The 18,758-nt window shown below is 40.5% G+C and overlaps 1 protein-coding gene across 6 annotated transcripts in view; it reads right to left on the bottom strand.

Moving 5' to 3' along the window:
* Positions 1 to 13,842, bottom strand: part of CRPPA (CDP-L-ribitol pyrophosphorylase A) — a 383,981-nt gene extending 370,139 nt beyond the window's left edge. For 3 of the 6 annotated variants that reach the window (XM_073809652.1, XM_073809653.1, XM_019928144.3), the window contains exons 1-2: positions 13,248 to 13,837; positions 1,613 to 1,889 (exon numbers count right to left, since the gene is read on the bottom strand). In XM_073809652.1, coding sequence (XP_073665753.1) covers positions 1,613 to 1,889; positions 13,248 to 13,504 — 534 coding nt within the window. In that variant the 5' untranslated portion in view covers positions 13,505 to 13,837. Of the gene's footprint in view, positions 1 to 1,612; positions 1,890 to 13,247 lie in introns of all 6 variants that reach the window. The other 3 variants (XM_073809655.1, XM_073809654.1, XM_073809656.1) reach the window with 3 other exon arrangements.
* Between the last annotated feature and the right edge of the window lie 4,916 nt (positions 13,843 to 18,758).

Here is an 18,758-nt window from a genome sequence, read left to right as displayed (position 1 = left end):
TTTTGTGGTCACTAGTGTTCCTGAGCCATAATTTTCACTATATCAAAATACCACTTAGAAGTTATATTAAAAGTAAGAAGAATGTTTCATTTTATCTGTGGAATTCTTACATAGGTCTAAATGTAAAAGAAATTCATGTTGTAGAGAGATGAAATTAGGAGCAATTTCCTGAACGTGAAACTCCAAATACATACAGATAACTAAATAGAAATCAGGCTATCTTTCCCAGTTGAGTATTTTATAACTTCCTGGAAACCCAGATGGCTAGGAAGGCTTAGATGACTCCTTCCATTGGTCTACAATCTTTGAAACAAAATATTATCTGAGGTATTATAATTATTCTTACAGTAATACCACTTTAAATACTTAGCACTTTACTATGTAGTTAACATATATACAATTTCCAATCCTAAAAACAACCTTACAAGTTAGCATCTATATTTTTAAAAGGAAAATAAGCTCAAAGAAGTTGAGAAAGTTGAACATATTATACTACTAATAATTAGAAAAACAGAATTGGGCCTCAGTCTGTCCAACTCTACAGCCTCTTTTTTTTTTTTTTTTTTTTTTTTTTGCGGTACGCGGGCGTCTCACTGTTGTGGCCTCTCCCGTTGCAGAGCACAGGCTCCGAATGCGCAGGCTCAGCGGCCATAGCTCACGGGCCCAGCCGCTCCGCGGCATGTGGGATCTTCCCGGACCGGGGCACGAACACGTGTCCCCTGCATCGGCAGGCGGACTCTCAACCACTGCGCCACCAGGGAAGCCCCTACAACCTATTTCTATTATACTATACTAAGTCTGGGCCATAAATTTTCACTAAGTCTCAAATTTAAACTGCAAACTTCAGTTTAGTATCTATTATGTCATTTACAGGATTTTACTCAGTAATTTAAAAAAACACAAATATGTTCCAAAGATTACAACAGATCTTTTGCTATCCTGTGTTTATTTTGGTGAAAGAGAAGTGAACACAGAATTCTGTCATCCTAAGATTACTCACTTTAAGGGGTGTGAAAATCTTGCCTGGCTGTTTGTGCTAAAAAAATAAACCACTTCTAAAAAATTAAAACAAAAATTGGGTGAAATGAGCCAGGTTTGTTTGGGGTTTTTTGCTTTAAGTCACATAGCTCCTAGACTCTTACAAGATTCTTAGGCTTTTTTTTCTTTTTTTGTCATGCCGCAGCACGTGGGATCCTACTTCCCCGACCAGGGATCGAATCTGCACCCCCTGCACTGGAAGCGCGGAGTCCCAACCACTGGACTGTCAGGGAAGTCCCTCTTCAGCATTTTTAGGTAAAGGAATGAAATTAAATATGCAGCTAAGGTCCATCCATTCATATCCATACTCTAATGGCATTACTGCATTCTTCTCCAAATAGCTCATATTACATTATGATAAATGACTACCTAGCAAAAGAAATTCCAGAACAGTCTCACAATCTATAATAATATAAACTTCCTAAAACAAATTAGCATAACGTTTTGTCATCTTGCCCTTTTTAATTAACTTGACATTTAAATACTGAATACAATTCCATCAAAATCCAGCACATGAATATGTGCTATAGCGTTTGCCCCTTTTATCCATTCTCAGAAGTATTTCAATACTTACCCCATGTTCCTTAGCAGCTGTGACAACTTTAAGGAGGACATCTTCCTCCACAAATGGTCTCACAGCATCATGGATAATCACTACTTCTGGCTTTGAGAGTCTACAGTTGGGCTGATCCTCTGCCAGTGCTTTTAGTCCATTGAAAATTGACCTGTGGCGGGTCACTCCAGATTCAACCAGAGAGATGCCTTTATGCTGGTACCTCTGAATAATACACTTCATTGCTTCCATGTTCTCTCCAGTTACTGCCACAACAATGTCCTTTATCCAAGATACTCTATAAGGAAAGTATGCACACATTTCGTATCAATTGATTCTTAAACAACTAAAGTTAATCTAGTAACAAAACTGAGTTACTAATTACTACTAATACATCTTCATAGGGACATTAAAAATGGAAAGCTACGAACTAAGTCAATGTTATGCATTTTAAATCATGTCTAGTAAAGGGGTTGATTAAGAATTTGAATTTCTCATACTATAGAAACATGAATATAAATAGAAGTAGTATTTTTCAATACATAGTGTGAAAGTACCTATATTGCAAAGCATAGATTAGGTATAGATATGTATCACAGATTTCTTAAATTTAAATAATTAGTATATTCATCAGTAGACTGAGAGAAAAAATTTAAGATTATGCTTTTAAATTGCTTTTTTTCCCCAAATAATTCTCTCCGTTAAATAGGAACAACCCAAAGCACTTATGAATTCCACAAGTTCTGTCTCTTTCAAGAAATCCATTGATTTGGCAACAAAGCTGGATAGCTGAACTAAACTTTGCCTACATCAAGGTGAAATGTTTTAGCTTAAATAGGGAAATTATGCTAATTAAGTTTGTATAAGTATAAATCAGGCTCAAACAAAAGAGAAAACTCATATTTTAATGAAATATAAAATTAAAGGAATTCATCTGTTGAGTCAGATACAAAACAAAGCAATTCTTCACTGTTCTGAAACACTCTTAGACCTACTGACATACAGATGCTAACAGTCCACAGCGCTGAGTGGCAGTGGCTGCAGTAAAGTTGAGAATTCTCTTGAAGACCAGTGTTAACAGAGGCTAACATGATTATACACTCAAAGTTCCTCAGCTGATGGGCCCAAGCCAGGAAAACAGCCTCTGGCCCATGATATAAACTCTGATTAAAGGCCACTTTAAAATTTAATGGCATTCTTAGCCTCTGAGATCCTACATGTTCATGCTAGACAGTTAAGTCTTGTACTCACTTTTAAAGAGATGAAAGAAGGGTCCGAAAATTACTGAATAATGAAATTAACTATCGATAAATGAAAACCACTGGGTTGCTTCACTCAATAATTAACCATCTCCTACCTTCTGCTATTGAACAAACCCTTCCTATAACCCAAAACCCCATTCTGCCTGTGGCTACGACAGCACTACACTGAGGCACACAACCAAAACTTGAGGGCACACCCTCCTTTCATTTTAAGTCCATTCCTCTAACAAATATTTATTGAGCACTGAATAAATGATCAGAATTGAGTATACAATGGAAATAGTTACTGCTTTCACAGAGCTTACAGATAAAAAAGAGAACACCAACAACTCCAAGCTGCAATAAAGTGCTGTGAAGGAGAGGTCCAGGCTCCAGGATCGCATGCAGCACAATATCTGACCAGCACAGAGAAGGCCAAGATAATGTTCCCCAAGGAAGCAGAGTTTTCTCTTCAAGTGGCAGAAGGCAGGAAAATAGGCAAAAGGCTTTGGAGGGAGAGAGAAAGGGATGGTTTAAGCAGAGGCCGTAGCAAGGTTCTGAGAAACTAGGAGGAAATGGAGGGGAGTTCTTTAAGCACAGAGAAGAGCCCAGGAAGAGGCTGGAGGACCAGACAAGTGATGGGCTGGGCTAGGCCATGGAGACCTCCAAGGCCATATTAGGGGTTCTAGTCTTTAATCTGAAAAAATAGGAATCTAGGGCTTCCCCTGGTGGCGCAGTGGTTGAGAGTCCGCCTGCCGATGCAGGGGACACGGGTTCATGCCCTGGTCCGGGAAGATTCCACATGCCGTGGAACAGCTGGGCCCGTGAGCCATGGCCGCTGAGCCTGCGCGTCCGGAGCCTGTGCTCCGCAACGGGAGAGGCCACAGCACGGAGAGGCCCGCGTACCGCAAAATAAATAAATAAATAAAAGGAATCTAGAGAAAAGCTTTATGCAGGACATTTACACTCAAATTAATACTCACCTCCCCCAGTATTCTATGCTGTTCAATGACATAAGGGGAACTGTGGTAGGCAGAATAATAACCCCCAAATGATGTCCATCACCTAATTCCCAAAACCTGTGAATATGTATGTAACCCTACCTATCAAAAGAATTTTCTATATATAATTAAGTTAAGGATCTTGAGTTGGAGATCATCCTGGGCTATCTGGGTCGGTCCAATATAATCACAAGAGCCCTTAACAGTGAAAGAAAAGCAAGCGAGTCGAGGGGGAAGAGTGGTAACAAATGCAGCACTCATTATGACACAGGACCATAAGTCCCAGAATGCAGGTGACCTCCAGAACCTGAGAGAGAGTAAATGGATTGCCATCTGGCAAGTAAATGGATTGTCCCAAGAGCCTCCAAAAGGAACACAGCACTGCTAACACCTTTATTTTCGCCTAGTGAAAATGATTTTTTGACTTCTGACATCAAAAAGCTTAAGAATGTATTTATGTTGCTTTAAGCTACTTAGTTCCATGGAAATGTTTACAGGAGTGATTGCAGCTTCTAATTTTAGAGCATAAACTTTACTCTGGTGCAAGATGGAGAACAGATTGGGCAGAGAAAGCACGCAGACAGACCAGGTAGGAAGCTGCTGCTGAAGTCCCAGCGAGACAATGATGGTAGCCTGTCTATCAGATGGTGCTTGTGGATAAGATTTAAGAGATGGTAATCTTCCTGAGTCAGAGGTAATAATCCTCCTGAGTCAGTAAGAAAAAACTGGCAAAATAAATAATGTATCACTTAATATGAAACAGCTAACATCGATTAACTTACTAAGTCTTAAGCATTAGTCATATTCTAACTCATGTAATCCTCACACTCTATACTATCTCATATGGGAAACATCAGAAGGATATGATACCCAAATACATCGTACTTTATCTTCCTATACTGTCATCTGATGCCAAAAAATACTTGAAAAAAATATTTTTACCATTTTTCATCAAAATACAACATTCCGTCTTCTAGAATGTAGGCTCCATGATGGCAAGGACAGTATCAGTTTTGCCCATTGCTTTACGCCTAGTAGGTACTCGATAATTATTTGTTTTATCAATAAATGATTTTGGTCTGTCTCATCTACCAGGATCTTACAACATAGCAAAGTTTGAAGGATTATGAAAACAGAAAGCTCTCCTCATCAACCTGAAGAGAGAATGAAAATCAATGAAAATGCCTTCCCTCTGCAATATATTGTTTGCTGACTGTTTTGTTTCAATGAGTTTGACTCTTTACTCTGATTTCTAGATTCTAAGCCTCCAAGGATGACTGGGATTACTTATGTTTTGTCTGACATCTTGGGGGAATATTCATCGTAAGCAAAGCAAAGCAACACCACTCACAGAATACCAGACCAGAAAATATGTAGTTATGTGAAGAGGCAATAAGGATTCTGGAATATGACTAAGTGTAGGTTGCTCTTTGCTTTGTAAAATCCATCCATCCCCCACTTCTATCATTGCAAATTTAACACTGCTAGAACTTACTCTATTTACATGGTTTAAAACGTATACTGTGCTTAACCAAGTCCTTAGCAAGTGACAGTTCCTCAGTGCCCCCTAGATGTAAGGTTTCCCAAGGTTCTGTCTCCACTGGCACAGCTGTGACCCAGGCAGCCATCTCTCCCATTATTTCTGCAATAGCCTCTCAGCTCGTCTCCTCCTTCTCACTTAATCAACGCAATCCACCCTACCACTTCTAGATGACTTCCCTCAAGTGTAAACCTTAGGCCATCCCCTGCTGCCTCTTGAGCAGGACCTGATCTCGGCCTTCTTCTCCCTGCACCACTTGGTCTCTGCCATGCCCCTCTTTCTGTGATCGCCACATTGTCTCACATCCAGGTCTCCGCTTATGCTGCTTCCTCTGCCTCTCAACATTATCCCCCATCCTCATAATTCCTCCACCCCCACCCACTCCTGGCTGAGTCCTACTGTTCTTCAGCTGTCAGTTCAGATGTGGCTTCCTCCAGCAAGCTCTCCTTGACATTCTGGGTGAGGCATCTCTGCTCTCAGCTCCCAGAGCACTCTTATCGCTAGAGAGTCTTATCAAGCATTGTACTGTTTCATTTTTACCTCCCTCACTAGCATGCCAACCCACAAAAAGCAAAGACTATATCCCAGGGCTTGGCATATACTAAGCTTTCAGTAATATTAATAGTAACTAAGATGTATTAATTGTTGGCTAAGTGCCATGTACTGTTTGGAGCATGTGTCTGTAATATTTCACTTAATAGTCATATCGGCCCTGAAGGAAATCACTATTATCTCCATTTCACAGATGGCACAGAGGCAGTGACCTGCCCATGATTATACAGCTAGGAAACGAAAGGACCTGGGTATACCCCACTCTGACTTTGGAGCTCACACTATAAACCTCTGTAAAAGCACTAACACTGAGAGGTCATAAAATCCATGAGAAAAAAAAATCACGTCTGGATCATCATGTCCCCAGCAATCCATTTATTTTGAACAATAATGCTGCATTTGTGGTCAAAACATGGTCAAGTTTATTTCTTACAATTTAAGCATAAGTATTCCTTCATTCATGGGTTCATTTAGTCATTCAGAAAACATCCAGTAAGCATCTGTCATTTGCCAGACATTATACTAGTCACTGGTAATCCAATAACAAACACCAGCAGACTATGTATCAAGAAGTATCTGTTGGACTTTCCTGGTGCCGCAGTGGTTAAGAATCCGCCTGCCAATGCAGGGGACACGGGTTCGAGCCCTGGTCCGGGAAGATCCCACATGCCACGGAGCAACTAAGCCCGTGTGCCACAACTACTAAGCCTAAGCTCTAGAGCTTGTGAGCCACAACTACTGAGTCCACGTGCCACAACTACTGAAGCCCGTGCACCTAGAGCTCATGGTCCGCAACAAAAGAAGCCACTGCAATGAGAAGGCCGCACACGGCAATGAAGAGTGGCCCCTGCTCACCGCAACTAGAGAAAGCCCGCGCAGAACAACGAAGACCCAACGTAGCCAATAAATAAATAAATAAAAATAAATTTAAAAAAAAGAAGAATCTGTTAAATAAATCAGTGAATAGATAAGAGGAAGCTTAAACAATTAGAAATAAAATGTGCTCTTGAGTTTGTAGGAAAGTGTAAAAGTAATCAAATCTATTTAGTTTATTAATAGGACATCACACTTTATTAATAGGATATCACACTAAGTTTGCTTTTTTTTAAATAGAGAAGTTTCAAGTACATGTTCAACTATATCAGTGGACAGGATTTTTTTCTAAGGCAAGAGCTTTACCTGTGCCCTAACCTATCACCTTTTACTTTCCACAGTCTATTCTATCAGAAAAAATAAGCTAAAAGCAACTTTTAAAGACATGTTGCTTTTTTGACCAAAACTTACATGAAATTAAATGTTAAAATATAGAATAATGAAGAGGGAGAAAGACAGGACATTGCTTGACAGTAGTCATTCAAACATCTGAGTTAATGAACTCTCAAAGGTCAATCCCAATTTTACTGGAATGCCTTAAAATATCTACAAAATGATTACCTATGTTCCATCAAACAGAAAGCAGTCCAAAAATGTAGATATAGATTAGACAGATATACTCGTGGCCTAAGACTTCTCAAACAATTTTATGAGGCTCTAAATAGAAAAATGATTTAAACAAGTGTTTCTGAAACTGCAGATTTCAGGACCCATTAGAGTATCATCAAATCAATTTTGTAAGTTAAGATTAACAGTGTTGAGTCAACAGAAATTAATACAATAGTAAAATTCTAATGTATAGCAAATAGTAAGGACAGATTGTTTTCATGAAATTCTCTTTCAAATATGTTGGATGTAGTTAAGTATGTGTCACTGAGTCATGAGCAAAATCTAATTCTCATAACAGGTCACAATAAAAAAGTTCGGAAAGCTGTCTTACACAACTCTTAAGAGATAATGGGCTTGTTATGCTATTTTGTTCAGTAACCAAGCATACATTCAGCACTTGCAAGCCTTTTTAAGTACTGTTTGTGTTTCGAAGGATTTAGTCACATACTTTTCTAGTTATAGAATTAAAAGCCTTTTACGGTATTAAAATTTAATATGTAGAATCATGGCACTAAGAAAGGCCTTAAGTACCTCACACAGTGCCTAGTGAACAAATATTTGCTGAATAAATGAATCTGGTCGACCTCCTTAGCTGAAGGCAAGTCCACACTGAACCCCCTGTAGCTGGATTTTATCAAGTTCTGAGTATTTCCTTCCTAGCACATTCCATAGGCAAATACAAACCTAACCTCAAGCTCCATTACACCTACCGACAATTTGAGGAAAAAATACAGTATCTTAGATGTAATCTTCTCCCAGAATATTTTAAGATTATGTTTAAATATATTTCTATTAATATGTGCATTATATTTAAAAAATAAACATTACTTACAGGTATATTGTGCTCAGTTTAACAAGATCAGTTGAAAGTAGATTTAAACAAATGCTTTTAAAAAACAGATGCAGGGACTTCCCTGGTGGTCCAGCGGTTAAGACTCCACACTCCCAATGCAGGGGGCCCGGGTTCGATCCCTGGTCAGGAAACTAGATCCCGCACGCCGCAACTACAGATCCGGCGCAGCCAAATAAATAAATATTTAAAATAAATAAATAAAAACAGATGGAAAAATCAGGCGCTGTTAACACTCCTTAACTGCTCTCACCCAGGCTGCAGAAGTTTGGCCCCAAGAGACAGTGACAGCTATGGCTCACTTACATGACAGTTGTCATGGAAATTAGGCCTCGGGATTGTACTGTGGCCATAATTTATAGATCCCTCCTTCTCCATAAACACCCTGATATTTTAGAAGGAAAATACCGAATTGGTGTGAAGGGGCTGGCCCCTTACTGCCTTGACAATGTCAAGTCTCTTTAATATGGCCCATGAAGGCTTCCACTGGTCAAGCCCAGACTACCAGTCCTGGTCTTCTCTCTTGTCTCACAGTAGCCACAGGGGTGCCAATGGGAACTGAAATCTCCAATCATCTGACCTGTGCAAAACACAGTCCCACTCTATTTCTTCTACAATACAGGCCTCTTCCTTCCCTTGACTCAGACTTAACCCTTTTATTAATGAAGCATCCAGACAAAATGTTTAAGTCAAATTCATATATCTAAGCAATCACTCAAAAGCATCCTAAATTCATCTCTTTTTCTGAATCCTTAGTATAATTAATCACTAAAAACTGCCAATTCCTATCTTCTAAATATTTCTCCTGTCTTCCCTACTCTATTCCTACTTTCAGCTTAATTCAAGCAATCAATATTGCTCATTTCGATTAACATTTATGCTTTCTATTCTCTTGTTCTAACAGAATTTGCAGTGGTTTTCAGAAACACAGTAGGACAGAACAATTTTAAGTACACAAAAAATATTAAAAGAAAACTTTCAGAAGATCAAATAAGCCAGAAGTTAATCCACTGAAAAACACCATGGAGTCTTTAACAGTTACTAAAAATGGACTTTCATCGATTTTTCCAAATAATAAGAAAGCCACCCAGTCTCAACCACAAAATCCATGGTTTCCAGAACATACAAATTGACAAAATGAATTTTTCATCTGGATTTATCAGACTCGAGGAGCCTAACTCACATTAACCAAACTAAAAAGGCTCCGAAACATGAATTTGAATGCCAACATATTAATATACAACGATACACATTACTATCACAACGTCCACAAAGTTCTTTACCAATGCAACAGCATATTTTCTTCCTATAAAAGATTTCTATGGGAAGCCAATTTATAATAACAGGTTTTGATGAGCATGGAACCTTATCAAGAAACATCTTAAGCAGTGTCCTCAAGAACTCAAGAAGCCTCCAGAGCTATGGAGAGGGCTGTGCCTGACTTTGTTCAAATCTATTGTCAGGGAAATTCCCACCTAGTCCACAGCCACCAGGAGTCTGAATAAGCATGGCCAAAGTGTGGCTCTGTGACTTGCTTTCATTGTAGCTGTCATTTGAGTCTATTTAGCTATTCCAGGTTAACCAGCTCTCCTTAATAACACTTGCTTTCCCTAGAAATTTGAAGCCAGAAATTAGACTGCCAGCAGGAATTTTTACTTCCTATTTCAGACCTGGGAATACATTTTTTTTTTTTAACCAGTAAAATTTAGATATCAGTTGATCGACTGCGAGTAGATCTTACAACCGAACTGTCAGAGCTTTAGGCCCCTGCCAATAATACCACTGCCACATGATTTCTTAGAGCAACGCTTCCTTTTGCAAACTCAGGTCATAAATCGTTATGAGAAGGATTAATACCCTTGACCTCAGTTCCTTGTTAACAAAATAAGAAAAATCAAAGTTCTCTTCAAGTTATAATCTGTGGTTCAATTTATATTTTAATTCCCCCTAAAAGGCCAAAATGAAACTTTAAAACTCCTAGAAATGTTTTTAGTCATCTTCTGAAGACCTGTTCTTACTACAACCTACAAATTAGTCACACTTGATCCTTTTAGTATAACGCCTGTAATGCACAGATCTGAACAAAGTGCATATTCTCAATATACTTTGTGAACATATAAACATATATATTCTTCTACACATATAAAAGCTAATTGTAATATATACCCACACACAACTAGTTCAGATGGACTTTGAGCCTCCATTGGTCCAGCGAAAGCCTTTAGCCAACATGTTTAAGATTTGAGGGTTCAGAGATTCTTTTAAATCTCATTTCATCTGATAATTAGTTTAAGAAATTTCAAGGGCACACAAGTAAACTGGGGCTAAACTAGAAAAACGTGTATTTTTCCAATTTCAACTAAAGCAGAAGAACAATATGAAGTCCCAGACAATTCACAAGACAAACCTCTCAATGTCTCCTCCAACTTCTCAGTTATGCAAAGACAGGTGCTTTAATGCATAGCACGTTTGAAAAGTAAAGTACTTCCTTGAGTCTACCTGAAGCGCTAAGCATCTCATTCGAAAATGAGAATGTGCCTCTTCATTTCTCTATGGCCATGGAGCACTTCACTCTGCCATTGGCTGTGCTGGTTCTGAGCCTGAGGCTAAGCCTCCAGTGTTCTGACAGGGATCTGGGAGCCTGTTTTTTTTTTTGAAGGTTTCAACTAGTTGCCTTTACAGCTGTAGACAGTTGTTCTCTGTCTACCCTACCTTAATTAGTACTTTTAACTCCTGAGCCTTTCCAAGGTTCTACGACTGCAATCAACTTGCTTCCATCACAGCTCTTCTACCTCAAGGCTCACGTTTCTGCTTCCTTGAGCCTGTTAAAACTGACTGGTTACCACTCCCCTACCTCCTTTCTGCTAGAGCTTTATTGTTCTCTTATCTGCCCCACCTCCTTTTGCTTTCATGTTTCCTTTGTATGGCTATACATTTTTACTTGCTTTGCGTAGGTAAGTCAATGAGTAGAAATAAATGTTCACATGGCATTAACTGAAAACCAAACTAGTCATTTTTTTTGCATTTCCCTATCCCATTTTGGGGCCAAACTTCAGGGGTAACCTCCTTCTAAATCCTCATTAGTTCTTTACATTGACTCTCAGTTCCAAAAGACAGGAACTTCCATAATTTATCTTTCGGGATGAAATGACCTAGGCCTTTTAGCACCACACTCTAGGAAAACTATCAGCAGTCTACGGAGCTCATCTTTTACCAATAGAAGGGCTTACATTTGGCAAATGGCTAAGAAGCACCCGTATATACATCCCTGTGATACAAGGTTTCCAAGGATTTCCTGAGACATCCTCCAAAATAACCATATTCCATAAATTCTTCAGGCATTGTAATAGTTTACAAAGAATGATCCCGGAAGTATTTCGAAATGGAGGTTTTGATTAGTTACTACTGCTATTAGGATTTTATTACAGCTGTGATCAAATTAAGTAAAAACAGAAGTGTTCCATCTTATTTTACATCAACAAGGCCTTTCCAGAACATTCTTGTACTTTAAAATTGATATTTTTTAATATCCACCTATCTCCTGCTGCCTCAGAAGAGGCAAAACTGCAAATACATAAGTTTTGTGGCGTTTTTTTCCATACGAAGGAAAACTCAACGTAGAAACGTCTGCACTCCCTTACATCTAAATGCTTAATAAAGATCCTGCTGGCCAAGCTCTATTGTGTCCCCTAATATTACCTGCATAAATGAGCTACGTTGTCACAATATCTGTGACACTGGAATATTGGAGTAGCATGAATCAACTACTCAGAGAAATGGAAAACTACAGAAGCGAAAGAAGCACCTGGAACTCTTTCAATGTTTGTATGAGTTTCACATGTAACCACCAGCCACGAATCAAAGGTGATTATGGGTCTTTACACTTCCACTTACTTTCTGAATAGTGTCATTTGGAAAAATTACCATATGCAAAGCAACTGGGGCCTTTGGCTTCTGGGGTGTGTGAAAGCGTGGGAGGTAGGGGTCTGTTTTCTGGATAACATGCTACTGTCCTTTGACTAGAACCTCATTAGCTTCATCTTCATTAAAGCCTCCTAAAGCAAATGGTTCATGTCAATCCACGTGAAAACATATTCCCACAGCTCCACATTGGCTTCTATAAGTTTCAACACCATAACACCACCTATGTGGACCTTTGTACTCCCCCGGCTTCCCATCCCTCCAGCCATTACACACGGCTAAAAGCAAGCTAAAATAACATACCCTTCCTTTTCACCTCCTTCGATCCTCACTACTACTCCCCTGGTCCTCCTTATCCCATTCCTTTTCCATTTCCCCAGCTAGTCCATTTTCGAAGATACAGCATGTAGTTAGCGCCCTTAAATCCGTTTCCACCATGGAAAGGTTTGGATTAAATCCTGCTTCTCAGTCCACCTTCAGTACCTAGTAATTAGCACAGTATGTCTCATATCAGATACTCAGTTAATATTTGTTAACAGTTGATAAAAAGAATGACCAAAGGCCCATAAAACTATCTTGGCAAGTAAAATCTAGTCTGCAACTAGATTTTAATCTAATTTGCAACTCATCACCCACGCATGCGCGGAGATAGCCGCTGAGAGTGAAGAATGAGCGTGAGAGAGAATATGGGACAGGGAGACTCCTAAACCAGCTTCACATTAGTCCCCACAGGCCCCGGGGTTAGGACTAAACGTCCCCCGCGCTAACCCAGTCAGTCTTGAGGGCAGCTCCACAGGCCGGCGGCTGGAGCAGTAAAGGGCTCCGTGGGGCAGCCCCAGGCTCCGCGCCTGTCTGTTAAAGGGCCAGAGCTCCCCTTCCGTGAAGGGCTAGCGGGAATGGAGCCCGAACTGGAATGACCGAGCGGGTGGAGTCCGGCCCCGCGGTCCGCCGAGAGCGGGTGTCAGCGCGAGCACAGCTACTGGAGCAGGTGCCGCGCGCGGGCTGCCCTGGGCTTGAGGGCGGGGAGCAGGGGGCCGGGGACCGCAAAGCGCGCTTGGCGCCGCATTACCTCTCCAGGGCCTGCAGGGTGTAGCTGATGAGCGGCCTCTCCAGGATGGGGCAGAACTGCTTCGGGGTGGGGACGCCCATCCTCTCCCCGCTCCCCCCCGCCGGCAAAACGGCCGCCACGGCCGGCGCGCTGCACCCGGCTTCGGCCCCGGCCCCGCTCAGCAAGGAGGCCGAGGCCGCCAAGTCGGCGCCGCGCAAGCCGCGCAGGCGACGCCCGGCCTCCGTGGGCCCAGAGGCGCCAGGCGGCCATGACTCCATGGCGGCGAGCGGCGGGGCGGGCCCTCCTCGCCCCGGGCCACTGCGCCTGAGCGCTGCTCCTGCCCTAGGCTGGGGTCGCAGCGGGGAGGGCGGGCAAGGGCGCACAGACAGCGCCCACCCGAGCCGCGCGGGCCAGGCCGTTGTACGGCCCCAGGGGACGATCCAGCTGCCGGTCTTCCTCCCGGCGCGTCTTCGGCCTCTGTCCCGAGCCCAGCGCCCCGGAAGGGCTGGTTTTCCCGACTCTCGGCTTCTCCTCTGGCAGGCCCAGCAGTCGCCGCAGGTGGAAGTGTCAGCCCTCCCTATATACCTAAGGGTCTCCTTAAACCTTAACAGCTGTGCGCAGGCAGTAGGGGTCAGGACTCCCTCCCATCCCTCTCCCCTTGAAGAGATTTGAAGAGATTTGGATGCGAGCCACGAGATGAGACAGAAAAATGTGCACCTTAGTTATCTGGCTTTCATTCGCTCATGAGGCATCCTGGTTCCATCTCTGGTAAAGATAGGTGGATGGGCAAATGTTATTATGAAATATCAGTAAGCCAAACTGCAGCCGTTCCCAAATTTCTGCAAATTGGAAACACCTGGGGAGCTCAAAAACTGCTGACGCCTATGTCCCACCCTCAGAGATTGGGTTTAATTGGCCTGGTGTGTGGTCTGAGAGTTTAAAGATATCCCCAGGTGATTCTAATGAGCAGGCACGTTTTTTTGGAGCCATGGAGCCAAAGCGATAATACTAATAATTGCTGAATAGTCGGCGCACATTATCTCATTTAATCTCCAGGAGAACCCAGCTATTACTGTTCCTCTTTTACAGAGGCGGAAATAAGGTTAAAACGTTTAAGTAACTTGTGTAAGATTGCACACCTAATGGCCTTTGCACAGAAGTACAGCCAAAGTTGAAAAATTCCAGGCCTGAAGCGTATCATGCCCTTGTTTACTACTGTCTTTGCTGTCAGTGCTTCCCATGAAAATGTACTAAAGTATTTGGAGTGTCAGAGCAGATTGTATTAGGCCCCTGGAATGTAAACTCCTTGAGAGCAGGGTCCTTACTTTTTTGGTTTGGGTTGTGTCCCCAGGTCCTGGAATATAAGGGAAGTTTAATAAATATTCATTGAATAAGCTACTGATTGAATGAATGAATGACAATCGAAGTACATATAATTAAATATTTGCTAATTTATCAATCTTCACCCATCAGTAGTAAATATAAGATTCATAAAATAGGAGTCTTTAAGCACTGAAAATATTATCAGATTATAATATTCCAATTTAGTATTTTTAGCCATTTTCCCAGTTTAGAATGAAGCATACAAAATTAAGATTTAAATTTTCTACTTTTATTGTCTTTTGATTTGATCTTATTATTAAAATCACTATCAGTTTTATTTTTGTTCCTTTTATATTATAATCAACGTTTAGCTCCATTCTACTTGAAATTTGTCAGATCACTGACTCAGTTGAAAAGTAGGCATCGTAATACGTTTCACTTTGTAGCACCACCACCCGTATCTAACCTATAGTATGCATTCTATTAATACATGTTGACTAATTGGTGGATAAATGAATAAATGAGTCTACCTACAGAGGCAGAAAAGCAGTCAAATAATTGTTTCTATTAATATTGATCTTTAAACCTCGCTTGTGGAGCTAAAGTTATTCTTCATTTCCTTATTCTTGAGCAAAAATAGCATAGTAATAAAGGTCTTGTTATATTAATTTCTATATAATCATTAATATAATTAAACTTTGAAAATTTAGCCAGAATCTTATTATATTGATTTAGTTTTGTTCTTAGAACAAATATATTAACTTTGTTCACTATGAACCCGTAGATCTTACATAGCGTATGTTAAACATGTTTAATATATAGACTTGTATTGAAAAAAAGGACAGACTTTATTTATATATCATAATATGAGAAGCAAAGTATTTGGATATCATAATATGAGAAGCAAAGGTTTTTTCTGAGCCTTTTTATATGGACGTAAGTAATTCCTTATTATGCATACTTTGGGTAAAGTATGTAGTTTCCATGTTACTTTTTTTTTTTAATTTATGGCTACGTTGGGTCTTCAGTTGCTGTGTGCAGGCTTTCTTTTTATTTGCAGCGAGCGGGGGCTACTCTTCGTTGTGGTGTGCAAGCCTCTCATTAAGGTGGCTTCTCTTGTTGCGGAGCACGGGCTCTAGGTGCTCGGACTTCAGTAGTTGCGGCAGATGGGCTCAGTAGTTGTGGTGCACGAGCTTAGTTGCAATGCGGCATGTGGGATCTTCCCAGACCAGGACTCGAACCCATGTCCCCTGTATTGGCAGGCGGATTCTTAACCGCTGCACCACCAGGGAAGTCTTTACTTTTTAATGCATATAGAAATACCCATTAAATGGAAGTGGCTCTTGTCTTTGTATCTGAAAGGCCTAAAATTCCTGTGTTTGGTTTGTTTCTACATGTCAGTGTACCGTGGAAGATTTATCTTGGGGATTTTATTATTATTATCATTATTAGAGAATTTTAGATCAAATTGGGTTCATTTTTCAAGGGTTAATTCAAGTATAATTAGCACTGTCAATCACTCTCCTCCTCCCCAACCACACTTACTGTTTTAATAGCATCTCTGGAGGTTAGTTGGGGTGTTGCTCTCAAATGCTAATGAACAGCTTAATGGTTTACCCTTTAACTCTTCAATTCAGAGCCAAACAAAATAAATTATGGTTCCACAGGGGCCAGCCCCAGCATTTCTGTCAGCCTATGAATTCTAATTCCTGTTTTGCTCTTGTGTATCTTTTGTAAGTGAGACAGTCTATTAACCTCTGACCTTTAACTCATTTTTATACATAAGAAAGGTAATGCTCCGAATTGAGGTTTTTCTGTGGATAATTCAAACTAAACACCACATGGCAACGAGAATATTATCTTTTTTTCTCTCAGTATTTCTTATAAAGTTAATTATCAACCATCTCAACTGTCCACCTTGTTTTTCCTGTATAGCTAAAAAGGGAAATAGTGGTGAATAGCCTTAGGACTGAATGATAAATTTGACTTCATTAATGCTACCAAAGTTTAACTTTTCATAAGAATCATTTGGGGACCATTGTTAAGATACATAGTAGTTCTTATATAGTTATATAATATAATCATTTACATAATATATATTAATCTTAGAAGATATATTATTGGCACCTTTGTTTCAGGAAGGAAGACCCCTTCCAGGGCCCAAGAGTGGGCTTTTGTCTAACACCTGGAAATGAATTGTCCGAGGAGACAGACATGCTGCCAAAGCAAAAGACTTTATTGGAAAGGGGCAGCCGGGTGGAGAGCAGCAGAGTAAGGGAACCCAAGAGAACTGCTCTGCCACTCTGCCAAGTGGCTCTCAGTCTCAGATTTTATGGTAATGGGGTTAGTTTCCAGGTTGTCTCTGGCCAATCATCTTGCTTAGCCCATAGTCTGACTCAGGGTCCTTCCTGGTGGTGCACGCATCTCTCAGCCAAGGTGGATTCCAGTGCGAAGAATTCTGGGAGGTTGGTCATCTCCCCCCTCTTTTGGCCCCTCCCGAATTCTCCTGGTTAGTTTTCAGTGGCACACCATGTTCCTATTGGGACCTCCTGTTGTGACACAACTCAGGCAGGTGGTCATCATCGTTCCTGGCCAAGGTGGATGGTTTCAATCAATGGTCCCCTAACACCTTCTGACAGAAAGTTTGCCTCAGTAGATCTGGAGTAGGCCCAGAAATCTGCATTTTTTAATAGGCTTCCTTAGGTGATCCTAATGTAAGTTTGGACCAGACTTAAACACTGAATTACAAAAGAATGACACCCCAATTCACTTTATATCCAATGCATTTAATTTCAAGACCTAACGCAAAATGCATGTAATATATTAAACATGCCATATAAAAATTGCATAAGAAATCCATTAAAATGTCTGTTTTATTTCCTTGTTAATTTATAAAGAAGAAAACAGGAGGGGAAAATGTTTAAATGCCAGGAATTAAAAAAAAAAGATGATAGAGACCTGGAGAACCGAATTATCCCCGAGATCTTTCTACAGACCTGTCATTAAAAAACACATCACCTCTGACAGCCACCAAAGGCCATGTCCTTGTCCACAGCTTAAGCAGAATTGAAATTGTTGCCTGGAACTCTGTCCTGAGCATGGAACTCAAGGGTGCGATTCAACTGAGGGATGACACATACCTCCAGAAACTAAAAGAGGGGAATGCCCTCTGTGCGTAAGAAATGTGGGAGAGGTGATATCTTTGATGGGTTTGTTTAGGAAACAAATGACTAGTCTAGAATTGGTGGTAGCCAGTTTTCATAATCTGTGGAAGAGAAGAGCATACAGAATCATCAGTGAAGAGCAACAGCTAGAAAAGGAAGATTTGCCATTTCTGCCAGGAAAGATCTTGCCAGCAGTTATTCCTATATATTTTAACTGCAACGTATTACTAAAACAAGATTTAAAGAAAAGAAAAGAAAAGAAAAAACACCTAGACTTTAAGAAGAAAATGCTCCGTGAGAATTCAAAGTCATATCTGTTTACTAAGGAATAAGAAAAGAAGAATGTGGACATTTGAATGTGGCATTATTACCACAACCACCACCCCCTTCCCTGCCAAGCATGGAGTAAATATAGGATATGAGCTGTGCAATAGAGTCTGAATGTGGGACATCATTGCCTTATAATGCCTCACCTAAGAGGGTACCAAGTCTTGATCTTAAGCAGATCAGAAGGGACTCTGGTGGGGTAGGGTACAGAGAGGCAAAGAAGTGACATGGATGAAGCAGAGAGAGAAGACTGAGACAATGATGATACAGTCTCTTCAGTGATATCCAAAGGATATGAAGATATAAACAACTTTTAATTTTTGTTTAAAAAAAAAAGTGCTTCACTGCTTTTTAGCATGGGACACTTACTTCAGTAGCCAAAAAAAACAAAAAAAAAGAAAGAAAGAAGAAGAAGAAAACACAGAGCAGTTTGGGCAGATGCTGTAATATCTAGTTAGGAGAACAATAAGCTAAACTGGTTTGGACAGGAAGCACTTAGTAGTGACAGAAAGACCATGTTTCATGGAGAAGTAAATTGTGGTAGATTGCAGAGAGGAAGAAATAAGGTCACTGTGTTGTTTATGCTGTATGTGAATAGAAATAAGTTAACTAGAAATTAATTCCATTTGTGACCACGGCTACCACTAACTAGCATAAGACATAAGTGAAAGAATGAATGAATTAAGCATGTTCAATGTGCCAATGAATATAAACCTAA

The sequence above is a fragment of the Tursiops truncatus genome, chromosome 9, assembly GCF_011762595.2.
Source record: "Tursiops truncatus isolate mTurTru1 chromosome 9, mTurTru1.mat.Y, whole genome shotgun sequence".
NCBI lineage: Eukaryota > Metazoa > Chordata > Mammalia > Artiodactyla > Delphinidae > Tursiops > Tursiops truncatus.
Note: the sequence above shows the minus strand (reverse complement) of the source record. Positions and strands in the feature narration are given on the sequence as shown.